This window comes from Lichenostomus cassidix, chromosome 5 (genome assembly GCF_008360975.1).
Source record: "Lichenostomus cassidix isolate B80296 chromosome 5, HeHo_3.0, whole genome shotgun sequence".
NCBI classification, from domain to species: domain Eukaryota; kingdom Metazoa; phylum Chordata; class Aves; order Passeriformes; family Meliphagidae; genus Lichenostomus; species Lichenostomus cassidix.
The window spans coordinates 22,023,614-22,040,419 of NC_139486.1; the positions used below are offsets into that span (position 1 = coordinate 22,023,614).

Genomic DNA, 16,806 nt, shown 5'->3' on the forward strand with positions numbered 1-16,806 from the left:
GATGGCACTCATTCTTTGCAAAAATAAAAATATAATCCAGGAAAGCCAACTTGACTGAGTTAACTTAATTCTGTAATGGCCTGCTATCCACAGCATGTCATATGCCTTTGCCTACCATAATCCAGCAGTCTCTGCATGAATGGTGCTCCTAAGGCTCGGTCTCACTCTCTTGTGAACAAATTTCTGTGATTTTAGACATGTGAGAACCTTAAGTCTTGGGCCTCTTGGTGTAAAAACTGACTGGGTGTGGGTTTTTTGTTGTTGTGGTTTGGGTTTTTTTTTGTTTCTTGGGCTTTTTTTGGGTTTTTTTGTTGTTTTTTGGGGGGGTTGGTTTTTTGTTGTTGGTGGTGGGTTTTTTTTTTTAATTTTCTGCTTCAATATGTTGTTTATCCTTCCCACAATAAAGATGTTCCACAGAAGGTCCAAGCAGCATAATCTCTAACTGACTTGAAAACCTAAAACTGCAGGAACAACCAGTAGCAGGGGAAAAGCCTGATGTAAGAGGGAGCAGAACGTCTGTGGCCACATCACTGTTCTGCTGTTCTCACTCCACTGTCTAGCGATCACCCTGATCTATACCTCATAGGAGTATAGGAGGTACCTGATTTATAGCAAAATCTGTAAGACATGGGGCTGAGGGCGTTTTCAAGCAAGCGTCTGAAGTAGATATCTAGTACTGTGCTATTTCCCTCGGGGCAGGAGCTGTTCATATAATTAACTTGGCTAAGAGGGACTATTCCATGTGCCTTTCTCTCTGGACTTAACAGGTCAGGGAATGTTTATTCCTTTCCTATACACACTGTAGGCTTGCCTACAACCTGGCCCTGGTCCCAGCTATTACTCATTTCCCTAGGGAGAAGGGGTATGTTATGCCTGAAAGATGATATCCTGAATAAAGTTGGATCCCCTTGCTGGGGATCCTTGCACTGAATGTTGCAGCTGACTGTCCTGTATTAACCCAGCATTTGTCTTGAGAAGTCCTGGTGAGGTCATTAGTCTGGAAGATCACTAAACACAGACTTTGAGCAGAATTGCTTTTCAGGCCAGGAAGGGAGATTGGATTGTACATTGAAGAGTTGAGCAGTGCAAGCAGAGGTTTGTATTAACCCTTACAGTATTGTTTGTTACATTATTTTAAGTCTGAAATTTTTGATGCTGCCTACACTGATTTTTTTTCCCCCATCCAGCCTGACTGATGGCAGTTCAAGAGGAAAACGTGAGTTCTGGCCTTTGCTAAACAGCCACACACATACCTACTTACTCTCTGCAGCTGTGTGCACAGACATACTCACCTGTTCAGATGATTAAAGGAGAATGAGAGCTCTTCCCTGTCCATAGTATAGCAAGTACTACATAATCTGCCTGATACCATCATGCGAGGCTGTCCCTTCAACTTCTCAGCTGACATGTAATGGGAAAGTTTAAAGCAGAAAGAAGGACAGTACAGACAACTTGTTTTCTCTGCACAAACAGAGCAGTACAGAGGGAATTTTATTGTCTAAGTGTCAAAGGAAGCAGGAAGAAATATCAACATGAGGGCCATGGGAAGTGCAGTAAGAACTAAATCTAAATAAAAATTCTGTGGTGTTTACATAAGAACACAGAACCACACTGATTAATTACAAAAAGACACACATGATACTGTTCTTCAAGAAAGAAACTTTCCATTTCTTAGTTCTGAGCTGTACCAGTGATAAAGATGTAAATGGTTTTGGAGCACCCTATCAGTGCTGGAGTAGAATACTGATGTGCATGGAAGGGGACCACTCTGGTCCCACTAGCACCATCTCAACCCTGACCTGGAGGGAAACTCTGCTCTGCAGAGATTATGGGGGATTCAGCAGCCTTCTGGGCCTAAACTCAGTTGCTCTTGAGCAGAAAGGGCCAGGGCACCACTGAAGGAGAGTGGTTGTGATAGAAGTAAACACCTGCTCAGAAGACAGACAAAAATATGAAATTCCCTAAGGAGTTCAGCATGGCTATAGAGGGGCCATCTCCACCTTTGATGTTTGCTCTGGGAGAGCAAATATCAAGCCAGAATAGCACTTGCTTTGTTAAGTAAAATTATAAATCCATAATGCAGGTCTATATGTTGTCAGGACAACGGTGCAAGGCCACTTGAATATGTGGTGTTATTTCAGCCAGACTTGCACACACACTCCACCTGGGACACCCCCTGCCTATATCTACTGTCTGATCATCAGGACCACTTAAAATACTTCACTCAGAAGGAGCAGGTAGCTAAAGCAACCACCTGAAGTGATTTGCCAGAGCCACTGGAGCAAGGTCAAGCCTATCTAATCCAGACTCTTGCCCTCTGGCAGACAGAACTTTCTTTTGTTCATTATGGTTTCTTAAACTCTGAAATTTTAAGGACAGTCATGTTTCAGTCTATACAACACCACACATGACACTACCTTAGGAGACAGGCACCTGATTAAGGCTTTCACCTGAAATACTTAAAAGAAAATTCATCACGTTATGCAGATTTCATAACAGCAATACAGCTACTATGTGAACAGAAACTATGTTTCAACCATAGTTGTAGAGTCATTTATTCTGATAGATCCAAGGATACTACTGCTGACCCATAGCCTGGCACATAGGTAAAATAGTAACTGAAAAAAAAGCACTCCACTCCCACCCAGAACACTTGCTAACATACCTTAAGTTCCTAGAGACACCTTTAGCTTCTACCAGTTAAAAAAAAAGGGTTATGTGTCACAGACTGATGGACACACAATCCTGCTCTTTAATGTACAAAGTTTGTATCAGAAAGTTTCGCTCACTAATGAATCTATCCATTAAAAAAATTGCAGTTGGCCAGGTATCAAGGGACTTGTCTACATAAAAGTATAACGAGAGACTCTTATTTCAAGGTTTGCATTACATTTAAAATAGTTTTTCCAGTAATAGGTCAGCATTTGTTGAAGTCTTTTAAAGCTCACCAACTTTACATACAATGCAGGCAGTGTCTATCTGTTCCTAGTGTACGAACACAGTTCCCTTCCACAGAATTCACAGCACTTGTACTGCAGAACAGACATCAGGTGATACCTTCTGAACAGTGACATTTACATCACAGAGCTACGAGTGACCTTATTAATATTTAACATTAAAAAATTAATAGGACTCCTCAAGATACGTGTTTCTTGTTCTGCAGGCACTGAGGAGTATAAGTTACATTGTCATTCCTTCTCTGTAGCTCTAAAGCCTGCAGAAGTGAAAAAGACTTTCATGACGAGCCTTGTTTTCCTTATGGTTAAAGGCAGACAGACCAGAAACCAGAGCAAGTAGATGGGGGAGGAAAGAAGTTGAAGTGCTGAAGTTTGTCTTGCACTGTACACTCAGGTTTCTTACAGCATAAAGCTGGACTGCATTAATCCTCTCTGTCATGGAAGGATGTGGTCTTGTTTGTTGGGAAGGAAGCAAAGCTTTGTATTGAAATGAGTCATCCTGTTACAAAGGTGGGGGGAGCAAGAGCAAGAAGGGGAGAAATGCATGGTCCTTTTCCAGTTTCTTGCACCATTTGCTAAACTGAAGATACAGAAACAGTAAGGAGCAGGAATTCTATGAAACAGAGAAACACAGTAGAAGGCTTGAAATAGTAACCCTAGCAGAGGGCACTTGCCTGCTCCTGTGTCCATCTTGAGAAGTTTACCAACATTACATATATGCAAAGCATTAAATACCTCCTAACATATATAATTGTGCAACTAAATCTTGAAAGAGGATGTTCTTTTCTAGCTGCAGCTGAGGATTAAGAGACCTTGAACTCTACCTGTCATTCATGTCTTAAACATCCACTTCCTTTGGTTTTCTAAGCTATTGGCCTCAGTTATATCCTGCAGGAAAGCACTTAATTACAAAGTCAAACAAAGCATTTTGTTTTAAGCCATTCTGCTCTGGTGATCTAACACTGCTGAACACTCTTGTTGCCTGGCTCTCAAGAAAGCATCATTAACTTGCAGCTGACCCCCCACTTGTCCCATCTGTTTTAAAGTCTTCCTCCCACCCCCACATTTCCCCTCCTGTCCATCTAAAAAAGCTCAAGTCTGTCCAGCTATTGAATGTTCTCTGTATTAAGCTGCTAATTACTCTCAAGGGCTTTCCAGTTACTCTAAATTAACTAACCAATAAACTAACCAAAGTCAAGGTGAGGATGCATTCTAATAATCTTTTAGAATTTTTCTTTAAATTCTGGATTTCATCCACTTTAATAAAACCTGACCTTCAGTTTCCCTTTGCTGACTGCTGCTTGTATTTATCGTATGATTCACAGTGGCATCTGAACTTTCAGTCTGCTGCATAGCAAACATTATGCAAATGCAGTCTGTGGCTTCCAAGTGGCCCATATTATTTCCAGGTAACTCGTACCTTTACAGCTAACAACATTGTTAGCATCTAGATACTAAATATGTTAATTTCCAGCCACATAAAAATGACCAGAGGACATGTTCAAATGAGTGTTTGGCTTGCTACTGCTGTTAATTTCAATTGTTGCATGTAGCTGGAATGTAGGGGAGTGGACAGGTGTTGAACTGCACTGTGGAAACTGGCATCCTCTTCTGGATTAACCTTCTCTTGGCCCAGCAGCAAGTTCTGCCACCTTCTTACAGCTTTTCCTCCTGGTTGTACAGCATAGCAGAAAAGTACAGACTGCAAAGGGAGATTGGAAGGACGGAATGCAGTTGAATGGATAGGTCTTGCAAGTTACATCACAGTTAAGGACGTACAATTAGGAACCTGTAAGGCCTGAGTTAAATCGCTTGTGGGTGGTGCTTCGAGGATTAACTGCTTTAACTAGACAGAAGAGCTGATTTGTTTGGGGTTAAGAACCCATTCTCTGCCACCAAAATAGCTCTGCTTATTATGACGATGTGGCACAGGAATACTGCAACAAAGAAACTGGCAGCACTAAGCTCCATCGTGTTTCTAACAAAGAAAGAAAGGATAGAATAAGCCCAGTTCTAACAAAATTAAATATGTGGCATTTCAGAAAGTTTAGCTCCTTGTCAGTGCTGTGATAAGACAAGACTGTTTCTCTCAAGGATACTCCCACTCCCAAGCTCTTAGTTTTGGCATCCCCTAGATCAGTGCATCCAAATCACTTCAAGACCATGCTGTTCTGACTTCTGGAAACCCCACTGTTCCCATGCCCTAGGCCTCAAACAGAGGTCTGACAACACTCCAGATTTCTGACAAGCATTACACTGCTTAATCAGTAGTACAACACTCCCCCAAAAGACTTGTAGGAAGAGTCAAGGCCATAAGTGGCAGAAAGGCCCAGCCCAGCCCTTCAGGAAAGGTTAGTGTAAGTGGTGCTGCATACTGCATACATACTGCAGCTACCCAAAGAGCTGGAGCACAAGCACAGCTCTGGCACTGGGGTGGGGAACTGCTTTCAGAAGGCTCCAGGAAAGCAGGAACTGTCAGGAAAGCAGCTGCAATTTCCTCAAGCAGGGCTTCTCACGAACAGGTGTATGTAACTCTAGCACTAACACTACAGGGAGAAAGAGCAAGACCCTTGTGGAAAGGAAAAAATGCATGTAAAACCTGTTCACATTATTACATCCTTCTTTAACTACTTACTCTTAAAAGTTGTACCTCAGTGAATGAAGAGCCTTCCACAGCTTTCTGAGTAGCAGTCACTAGAAGTTAATAAAAGACTGATGAAGAGATGTTGTGAAGTTCAGGTTTTGCACCAGCCCTCACCTGCCCCATGTCCATTGCTGGAACAATTGAGGTCTCTGTGCCTGTTTTCATATAGCGATGGTATAGGCATTTCCTGACCCACTCAACCACCAAAGGACCGACAGCAACAGTTCACCAGCATTGCAATAGGCAATCTTCCCACTGTCTACCCCCTCAGAGACAATGAAATGCTTTGAAATAGGTGGGACTAAACATACAAGATGTGTTTTTCTGGATGAGAAGACTTTGTATGGTCAATAAATCAGGCTGAGCAAATTCAGACTTATCTCTGACAAGAGCAATGAAAAACAAAGAGTTCATAATTATAAAACCGGGAGTTTTTGTCCAAGATTCAGGGGCCATCCTATTCCAGCATCACTTCTCCCTCAACCCTGCAGGCCTTGCAGGGGTTGAAGACTTCTGTGCAGACCAGGAAGAAGTACAGTTGACAAGATGCTTCATCTGTTTGCTGTCAAGGCAAAGATAGCAAGTCCACTGATCCCATTCACTTCATATTCTTCCTGAAGCAAACTCCCACCAATGTACAGATTTTTTTTTTCTTTTTCTTTTTTTTTTTTAAAAATACTTAAGTGACTTAAGATGGTCACCTCTCCCAGAAACAGGCAGGCGCATCCTCCGGGACCCATGGGATCCAGCTCTGGAACTGGCCCACAAGTAAGTACCTGGGAAAATCAGCACTCTCTTTTGTTCCCACTCCCCTGTCCCATATGTCAGAATCACTGCAGGTGGATCCAGGTCCCAGCTGTGACCAGCACGAAGTCCATGGAGCCAGGCACACAAGGCAAAGCTCTCTTCACACCCGGATCTGGTACCCATTGAGGTCTGGCATGGCCTTGGAATCGGCAGGCTTCTTCTCACCAGATGGCCTGTGAGCAAAGAGGGTAACAACTCTTCAGAAACTGTTTTCAATCTGAAAATGCTACACATAGAGATGGCAGCGCAAGAAAAGGTGCAGGAGCTGATCTTGCTCTACTGAGGGCAGGACTATTCTGCAGCCTCCAGTAACTCTCCCAACGATCTCAACAGAACACAACACAGATTAGGAAGTAGGAAGTCCACTCTGGAACCCCAGATTATTGTCAGGAAAACAGTCTTGCTGAGAGCAGAATAATTTTTGGAATCTGAGGCACAGGTCTGGGAGACACCAGAGCTGAGACCCATTCACAAGGTTAAATGCCAGCTACCAAAATCACTGAGCTGTCTTCCTCCTCCCTGCTGAAACAAGCAAGCAAAAAACCCCAGCTGTCCCCTCAACTCCCTAAACCATGATAAATTCACAGTGGTACTGACTAGGGAAAATTCTACTGCATGTCAGAGAAATATTTACTGTTCTAAAGAAATCCAGTAGAACACTGGAAGGATGCAAAACCAAACAGCAAGATGGAGTCTGAGTAAAACAGGTGTTCTAGCTAGGTCTCCTGCCCAGCAGCCCCACTCACCGTCGGTCCCCACGGCTGTTTCGCCTGTGAGGGCTGGCCTGACCTCTTTGTGGGGAGGAGACATCTTTTTTTCTGTCCTTGGTGGGAGATGGTGGTCCAGTTCCTTTCCCAATCTGTCAGAAAAAATTAAGAGCAACATGAGCAGAAAACCAATATGAGTAATAACAAAACCCAGAAAAATTAACAATGATTTATTATATAGGAAGAAAAGACAAAAAGGCAAGGCAAGTGCATCAAAAATGCAAAAGCCAGAATAAACAAGCTACAGTTGACAGCTATGGCTCTAAGGACAGTATGCAGTCTGAGCTAATCACAACTGCAGCACTGCACAAGGAGTGTGAAGGCCCCAGCCTTCAATTCACCTTCTATTCCACCCATCTGGGAGAGTTTCTTGTCACTTCACACCCCCAGTACGCCAGCAGCCAGACAAGACAGTGGATGCAGCAGTGAACTACTCCATCCTTGCTGCTTACCTTCAGCCTCATGTCACGGGCATGTCTCTCAAGCTCTTTGCGAAAGTCTTCCCGGGTTAGTTTGTCTAGATCCAGGATGGAGCGCTTCCACTCAATCTGCTCCACACTGTGTGGGTCATGGGACACACAGTGGCCCAGCTTCACCTTTTTCAGAGTGTGCCAGCAGCGGCGATACGCCTCCTCGAAGTCAAAGATGAGTTCACTTAGTGTGCGGAAGACAGGTGCTTTGTACATAAGTTCCTCACGTCGGCTGATGCCCAGTGCCCCATAGCGGCCGCCAAAGTTCACCCCCAGCACGATGTGTCGGAAGTAGTTCCCTGAGAAGTGTGTTTTGAAGCTGATGGGGAAACGGTCCAGTGTGGTCATGTTGTTGGTGAGGTAACTGTCAGCAGGCACTATTCAGGAAACAACCGGTGATACCAGTTTCATGCCAAGATACTTCATGCCTGCTCCAGGCCCTCCCAGCCTACTTAGCAGGCTCCCCATTGATTCAGGCATCACATAGACAGGATTTGTTCTCCAGGTCAAGAGTCCAGCTCATTGCAGGCTGCCCTACTTTCATCTGGGTTATGGGGAAAAGATACTTGGCCTTTTCAAGGAGACAGTCAACTAAGGGAAGTTAATTTTGATGCACTTTTGTGATGCAGAAATTGCAATGCCAGCACCTTAAGTGTATTGTATTCCCTAACTCTCAAACTGTTAACACTGCAGCATTATTACTCCGTTTGTTTTAATCTGTTTCGCTAGCTACTGTTTCACACACCTTCAGGATAAAAGCTCACCAGCCTACAATTTTGAACCATTCACTCACTATCTCTGCTCCTCCAGGTGGCTTTACCAATGTGGATGAAGAATCTATAGCTCAAATACCACAAACTAAACCTGGAAGATAGCTAGGAAAGATGTGTGCTTCAAAACAACATACATCTAGAACTAATAAAGGTATTGTCTAAGCTAGTAAGTGACATACATAATAATTAGAAGTTGGGGAGGATCCCTAACTTATTTTAATGCAGAACATATGCAGGCAGTAAAGGAATAATGTTATCCATAAAGGATTTCCTGACCTAACTCTAGCTAGTGTTTTCACCCCTCTTTAGATGTTCTTTTATCTTTTACTGTCTTGTATAGCTGACCAGAGCAGCACCACCTCTCTTGGTGAAGGAGAAGCAACTCCAAAAGCTAGTTCTGATGCTTTAGAGAATTGCTTGGATTTGGATTTCAGCGGTGGGGGCTTGTTGGAGAACTGGGGAGGAAAAAAGGAGGAATGTGGGGCGTGGTGACAATATTATCATCATCACCGTCAAAGCATCACAAGCAAGAGAGCAGAGGCAAAAACACAAGGATGGGCAGACATGCACAACTCCAAGAGGAAAGGATACATTCCCAGGATCACAGCTTCCAGGCATTTTATTGGCAGGGCCTCTTTGGTCATTTCTTTGGCCAGGTCCATCAGCCTGCAGAGTGGGACAAGGGAAAGACGAGGATAGTTAGAGGGCTTGTGCTATGCAAATGTGGCCAGTTCAGCCCTTTTGCACTATATAAAAGGTAGGTTTCCAGGAGAGAGGGTGGCCCATAGAGGATAGGGAGCAGAACAAAGTATCTTCCTGAAGAAGATACTAAATCCAAACCAGGTCTCTGCCACAGGTTGTTCTTGCTTACAAGGAACTAACAGCAATGAGTTGCTGCAAAACTGCTTACTAGGCCAACTAGGTGTTCTCAGGGAGACCATAGCACCTGGCTCTGGAGTTCTGGATGGACACCAATGTGACCACAAATACAACCCTCTAAGGACCAAGAGCCAGCAGTGTTTGCCTCACAAGGCTCAAGGACAATAAAGCCTTCTTCTCTGACATCAACCCTAGTATCTGTTCATTGAGTGCCATGGAGGAGACATTGGACTGATTACGAAACAATGCATTTAGAGTCACATAAATCTATGGAATAGGCCAATAGTAAGAAGCCAGTCTTGAGAGATTCTCCATATGCTTTTCAAGAGAGTCAATGAACATCAGGTGCTTATCACCAGGAACTTCTGGGGCACAGCAGTTTCCAAAATCTGCAGTGAGGAGAATACCCTTTCTCGTTCAAAGTGTGAGTCACCAAAAGCTTAGTGAGCCTAGATTCTGCAGAGGCACTCACAGGAGCTATGAAGTCAGACCTGTAAAGATACTTGGCTTTCAGAAAACTTTTTTAGAGCAGGACCTAATTTCAGAATCTCTCAGTTGTTCATATAGTTACATTCCCATTACAAGCAGGCAGAATGTGCACATTTTTGCAATACATTATCATTGATTTACTGATTTGTGGCAAAAAAACTCCTACTCTCATTCTTGAGAAAGACCAGATACAGCTCTGCCCAGCTATGCCCCAGGCAACAGACAATAAAGTTACCAAAAGCAGGATGGAGCTTCAGTGCTGAAAGCCCTGAATGCCCCTAGACCTGGGCAGGGGATGGAGTAAAAGCAGTGTGTGTAGCAGGGCTGCAACAACAAAGAAAAGACTAAATGCTGTAGAGGCTGCCAGCACTTACCCAGTCAGAGGTCTGCTCTTCTTAATCTCAAAGAATTGTGTCCCAGTGTGATTGTACCTGGAGGCAAGGAGTTAAGGGCTTGGCAGCTTGAAAAATAGAGTTTGAAGAAAACTTGTCTGAAGGACTTTCATGTTATTTACTATTCTCACAGCAAAGTCATGATCCCACAAATGTAGCAGCAACACAAGAAAATCCCTACCTCCCTTTCCTGCATTTCTCCCATTTATAGTCCTTCCTTACTTCCACTGTATTTCCTTGTCAATTCTTCTCTTCCTCATACCCACACACAGGTTTCCACTCCAATTCCCAAAGTTTCATGCTGACAGCACATGCTCTGCTCAACTTTCCAGTTACCAGGGCAGAATAGTTTGATAAATCTCTTCCTGCTCCAACTGCACATAACACATAGAGCAATGAAACATTCATGGTACCTTAATCTAAGACTGACTGGGATTCAATCCAGAGCACAACCACCCTGAAGGGGTGAAAGGTGCCAAAAGGTTGGCCTTCTTACCTTGAATTAGGGCTGAAGCCAGAGCTAGATCTGTATCTCATCAGAGAGATTAGGCTGTGTTTGCATGGCATATACCTGCTCTCCAGCAAAAGAAGGATGGAGAAATCTCATTCCCAGAACACAGTCACACAGGCAGCTTGGCATAGAAAGGGCCAGGATATCACAGATGCACAAAAGCAGGGTGGCTGAGTGTTGTTTAGACAGCTACAGAGAACAATGATCAAGTAGAATGACCTGAGAAGGTTTCCCCGTCACCACAACACACCCTTGACAGTGAGGTGATGCACTTTGTAGTACATCTGACACCTGGCTGTCAGGATCTCAGGTATGTGTGGTTTTACCAAAATACCACAGTAAAGCCACTGACCTAGAAGAGTGGGTAGTGAGGAAAAGCCCTTGACAACATGCCCATTTTTTACATGGAGTGAACAGAAACAGAAGGTAATTTGGGCAAAAAAAAGAAAAAAAACAGCAGCAAAACAAAACATGATCCCAAGTCCATCTTCCTGTTTTCAGGGAACAAGTTTCAGTTCTCCTTCAGCTACAACAGAAGGAGTTTTCTGTTCATCACAGGGAAAGAAAGTCCCCTTGCTCTCTCTTCCTGGGTTATCTCACCAGTGAGTAAGGTAACGGCAAAGGATACTGAAGCTCCCTGATGTAGCGCTGTACAGCTTCCAGGCGCTCAGGGATGGGCGTGGATGGCTGGAACACAGGCACACTTGGTATGGGAATCTGAAACGAGGAGCAGAACATAATCACTGCTTCCAAACCTCTCCAGCTTCTTGCTGAACTCAGTGACACATAGCTATAGGGAGCATGTTCCTCTTAAACCAGACCCTTTTTGCTGCCCAAAGTGACCACACCAGAAACATTCCTCTGTATCCACAGTGGAAATTGGGAAGGGATTCAGAATGAAGCATCACCGCAGAGCTGCAGCAGAAACTATGTGAAAAGGTCCTGCCTTTATGCAATGTTACATTGGAAGAAACAGAATTAACTGACAAGGCAAGATACAAGATAGGAAAGCCATCACCTGAGGGAGCTTGGCCTCATTTGAGTATTGAAACTGAAAGGCACAAAACAAAAATAAAAGAGAGAGAAAGACAAAAATGGAGAATGAGTTTGCAAATACCACCAGAGGGTGAAACAGTCCTGTAAGGAAGGGTAGCTGCTTCCTGGCATTCCAGGTGAGTTGGCACAGACTGGGACACAGGCTTGACAGCATGACTCCCTGCCCTGTAGTGTCTGGTGTTTCAAGTTACATGGTCAGAGAATGACTTCTGGATGTTCACCTTTCAGATTGCTGTCCCATTTTGAGGCCTCAGCCTTATGGGTACAGTCAGATTTTCTTCACCATTTGCTCCATAGGGGATAACTGCAGTCTTGTCAGCAGCTGACAAAATGTGTCTAAGGAAAGAGAAGGGACCTGTCCACAGGACAAATAAAAAGAAGACACAAATTTGGGATGATTGACAGCCTTGGAGAGACAGCCTAATAATTTCTCTCTGAAGTCTAGCTCATGCCTTGCATGAACCTTACTGATACCAGACTGCATCTTTTCTCAGCAGTTTGGTTTTTAACATTTCAGTTCCCCCTCAGACTTCCCCCAGAGCTGGGCTATCCACAGCTATGAAAGAGTGAGTCAGAGATAGTCCTTCCTTTGAGCCTTCCACTCTGCTGTGCACAACTGCCTCTGCTGGACGTGGTTTTGTAGCCAGTAGCACTGCTTAGTGCACCCTCCACATGTATTTTGGTGGCCACTCATTTCCATATGCCTCCTTCTTCTGTCCTGTGTTGGTACAACTGACTGGTTAACCAGGTCAGGCACCTGAAGCAGCTGAAAGCTGAGCCAGCAAGCATGGGTAGTTTTCAGCCAGATCAGTTCCCTGCCCTAGCTTGCCACATGGTTGCACTCTGCCTGTGCTCCCCCACAGTACAAGGACCAGAGACTGCTTAACCTTGAGACGGGCTGTTGCTGCCTCTGGCATCAAGCAGAGGCACCGGCTGCCTCACTCGCAGGGGGCAGCACAGGCACAGTGCGAGCAGATGAGAAACTGGGTTTGTTCAGCTGCAGCAGGAGCAGGGAAGGCTCCAGAGAGTGGCACAGGAATGAAGCCATCTCTGGAACCACATGAGCTGAGTCAGTTTGGATGCTGTGAACTGACACACTGAGTCATACGAAATAATTTCCAGACAGAAACAACGAAAGAGGTAACAATCAGGGCAGGCTGACTATTTAACTTTGTTTCATTTCTTCAGCATGGAGACTTCAATGCTTTTGAGTGGAGAGAGATTAAGTGCATGTTGACAGCACAGATTAATGATTCTGGGTAGTTCCTCCTCCCTTTACTAGTACAGACCCCCAAATCCCCTTTTCCTCAAAGGACTGTGTAACACTGAGACAGCACAATGGCAATCAGTTCAGCAGGGGACTAGTTAATGTGGAAGAACCTCCTGCACCTCAAGTAATTAAACTGATGAAAGTACACTGTGCTCTCTCTCAGATCTGGGCCTGCAGCCCAGACTGGGCTACAGTTTCTTTTGCATCAGGTCTATAGCATTTTAATAGGGCAATAGAAGCAGGGGGAGAGGAATAAGGCTCCATCCCTCAATCCCACATTGACAGGATGAGAGACCCTTACACTTTTTTCTTACCCAGCATCATCCACTGCATATCTCAAAAGAGCTATAAATATTAGATAGTTTTCACAGTCCTTCAGAAAGCAGAGAAGAATTTATTTGTAACAGAAAAGATAGGAAATCAGATCTGTTTTTACTTCCCTTTAGTTATTCTGAAAGCTGGAGAGAGAGCTCGGAAGAGAGTCCAGATTTCCCAAAGCATATAACCTCTCCCAGGCTCAGCAGCCTGAATGAACACATCCTTGGTCCCTCATCACTTGTGTGGAGTAGTTGCATCACCCCACTCCTCGATTCATGCACCCTGGCAGACTGTCTATATACATGGGATCAGGACTCTGCTTCTAGAAAGGGGATCCTGAGAACAACAGAGATTTTCATTTTCATATACTAAGTGGGCCACGCTGTATGTGAGGAAAGGCAGGTGGGAGCGAGGGACAGACAAAGCTCCACCCGTACTGGTATCACAGAGGCGCTCTTTTGGCCAGCATAGTTTAGCAACAGTTGCTTTTATGGTAGTTATGTGTATCCACGCACTTCCCTACTCTTCCATCTGCAAACAACGCAGGAGTAATATCAGTCTTGGTTGAGAGTCTGACTGAAAAAAATAGATTTTTTTTTTCCCCCTGGCTTTCTCATTATGAATCCATTAGATGCAACTCTTCCTGTCTTTGCCCTCATAACCATCTCATTTAAAATCCATAATTTCTTAATGAGGTAAGCACACATCACTTTGTACTTCCAGCATGGACCCATTTGGTGGTTCCAGCAGCTTGAGGCAAAGCAATACTCCACCCTGTTGGAAAGAACTCAACCTACAGGAGGGTGGCACTCTCAAGCCTGCTCACTTGATGCCCACTCACCCCAAATCTACTGAAAGGAAATGGAGACTAGAGGAGATCTCTGAGCTCTCACACCCCAGTGAAAGACACAGCCCCTGAAGCTGATCTGTAAACATATGTCTAATCACAGCCTCCTGCAGTCCTCATTTTATAGTATTTTAGTTTATTGATAGCTTTTTTTGAGAGTTATTTTCCCCAACACCCAATGCTGGCTATGATCCAAGGCCAAAATTCTGGAGCAGGCATGTCACTGTCCCATTCCCAACACCTAGAAAGGACTATTCATCCTCCCGTACATGGAGAGAAGGTGGCTTTTCAAAGGAACTAGCCTTGCTTAGTACACTCATTTGCCCAGATTATCATCTGTTGCACCAACCTTTCAAAGAAACTTGATGGCACGGAGACAAGTGGTTATAAGTAGCCCTCAAAGATAAAAACACATACCTAGAGGGGAGGAGGAGCTACGGAAACAGAGCTCATCCATCCTTGTGGTTTCCTGAATCCCAGTATCCCTCTCATACGTCCAATGAGCTTGGGAATGGGATCTCAGATGACTGAGCACTGAATAGAGTTTATAGAGCTATTTCCCAGTGGTGCTAGCAGATACAAAAAAAAAACCAACTCAAAACCCAACAACCCCCAAAACAAACCAGCCAAATTTCACCTGTTATTGCAAGAGCTCAGACCACTTGTGTTCCTTAACTATAACCCTCTCAGATCAAGTCTATAAAAAGGGAACAGTAGAAGTTCTTCACATAAGACCAAAACAAGGGACCAAACACTGTGTTTCCCCCCTGTCATTAACAGGTTTATTGTTTGTCAGCTTCTTTCTTCCATTTCCCTCACCTTTTTGGGCCAAATCAGTCCTTACAGTAAGGAAATTAAGTAGTGTGTGTTCTGACTGATCTGAAACATGTTTTCAGCTTTCACCTAGGCTCAGGACAAAGTCAGAGGAAAGGAAGGAAATCTGAAAAGGAAGGAAAAGTCCAGTGGGGTTAGAATACTGACTGTAATCAGGATTCAGGATTTGTTCCAGTTGCTGCCAGAGATGCCTATAACTCTTCACTGCACAAAGGATGTTGCATCACATGCTTCTCCAGAATTCCTCATGGAAAGCAGTATGGATTGTCAGTGCACTATATCATAGCATGTTTTTCTATACTTGAAATTACCCTCCCAAGGAGGTAAGTCATTGCTAAAAAAGCCTGAGATGAAAAAACTTCATCTTTTTGTAGCTGAATTTTCCCTATTAGAGTGATGGGAATACTCTTACAACTCGCCAGTGGAGTGACACACCAAATGTTTGCAGTGTCTTTTGTTCACAGTATGCCAATGAAAGGGAAAGATTTTTCTCCAGCTGAGGTGCAACACAGATAGCAACAATCACAAGAATTCACATTCAAATGTTTCAGTTTGGCACAAGGCTCAGTGAAATGGTTAGTGGTTCCTCTTTTCATAGAGTTCTCTGCAGCAAGGCCAGGAACATGCTCGGAAATCACATCTGACCCTATACCAGCAAAAAGCTCTGCAAGCATTTGCTAACTCCTCTTAAAATGCTTGGCATCAAAAGTCTTTTTTGACAGACACAGTTCTGTTCAAGAATGCCTTTTGGTGTGGGAGACTGTACCCAAATCGAATTTCTTCAGGTTCAAAGGCTTACCCCTGCCTGTCTCAACCCCCCACCTCAAATATTTGGACCCTCCTAAATTTAACTCTCCTCATCTTTTCATCATTTATCCAGTCTTTCTGTGTAGGCATTGTCCATTTCCCCCACCCCAGGCTGCTCACACATGAGCTACCTGATGTCTGTTTTCCAGCAAGGCCGCAGAAGAAGAGGGTGCTGCTGGCGCACGAGACAGGACAGAGCCCCGCACATACCCTCTCGCACTCCGAGTTAGAGCGTGGCTTTGCTTCCTGCAAGAGCAGCCCCGGGGCTCCCTATTCCGAGGGATCGCTCCCGAGGTGGGGAGACCGGCCTCCAAAGGAGACAGGCGGGCGCCTCCGCCCAGCGGGATGCCGCCGTTTCCCCCTTCCCTTCGTCCACCCTGTGGGGACGGTCCGCCCCGGGCACTGCCGCCGGGACCCCGCGCCGCACCACCCCGGGGTGGGGGGTCTCACCTTGGGCAGGTCGGCGGCGCCCCGGATCCTCTGCGCCACCCGGTCCCCCTCGGGATGGATCCTGCCCACATGCCGCCACATCCGCTCCCAGGTGGGCTCGTCCACGGGCAGCCCGCTGCGGTTGACGAAGAAGGGGACGCCGCCGTCGCGAAGATCCTCCTCGCCTTCCTCCTCCTGCTGCTCCTCGTCCCGCGGCGCCGCAGCCTCGCCGGACGGGGGCTGGCTGGCGGCCGCGGCCCCGCCGCCCCCCGGCATCGGCATCGCCGCGCCCGCACTCAGCGCCCGCCGCCCGCCGCCGGGCCGCCGGGGGCCGCGCCCCGCATGGCCGGCGCTCCGGGCACGGGGCGTCACCGCCCCCGCCTCGCCCCCGGAGATATCAGAGCGGAAGGTTCGCGGCGAGAAGGGGAGAAAAAGCCGGGCGGGGCGGTGCCGGGTGCCGCATCAGGCCGCCGCCGCGGCGGGGGAGGCGCCGGCGGCCCGAGCGCCCGCGGCAGTGACGGCGGGCACCGCGCGGGGCGGGCCTGCCGCCGGGGCG

The 16,806-nt window shown here is 45.7% G+C and overlaps 1 protein-coding gene across 1 annotated transcript; it reads right to left on the minus strand.

Moving 5' to 3' along the window:
* Positions 1-1,452: 1,452 nt before the first annotated feature.
* VASH1 (vasohibin 1) lies at positions 1,453-16,806 on the minus strand. The gene is made up of 7 exons (XM_085061739.1): positions 16,272-16,806; positions 11,318-11,406; positions 10,161-10,217; positions 9,010-9,084; positions 7,628-8,009; positions 7,155-7,267; positions 1,453-6,581 (listed from the first exon to the last, which is right to left on the minus strand). The coding sequence occupies exons 1-7, from the start codon at positions 16,530-16,532 to the stop codon at positions 6,509-6,511; spliced, it is 1,050 nt and encodes a 349-aa protein (XP_084917865.1). The 5' UTR covers positions 16,533-16,806; the 3' UTR covers positions 1,453-6,508.

Bases quoted from the DNA above. Each gene is read 5' to 3' on its own strand.
- VASH1 (XM_085061739.1), bottom strand. From the start codon at position 16,532: ATGCCGATGCCGGGGGGCGGCGGGGCCGCGGCCGCCAGCCAGCCCCCG. The intron at 8,010-9,009 runs GTATCCTTTCCT...GCCTGCTGACAG, and splicing joins GAAGCTGTGATCCTGGGAAT to TTACCTCACCAACAACATGA. The intron at 7,268-7,627 runs GTAAGCAGCAAG...TTTTTCTGACAG, and splicing joins CCCGTGACATGAGGCTGAAG to ATTGGGAAAGGAACTGGACC.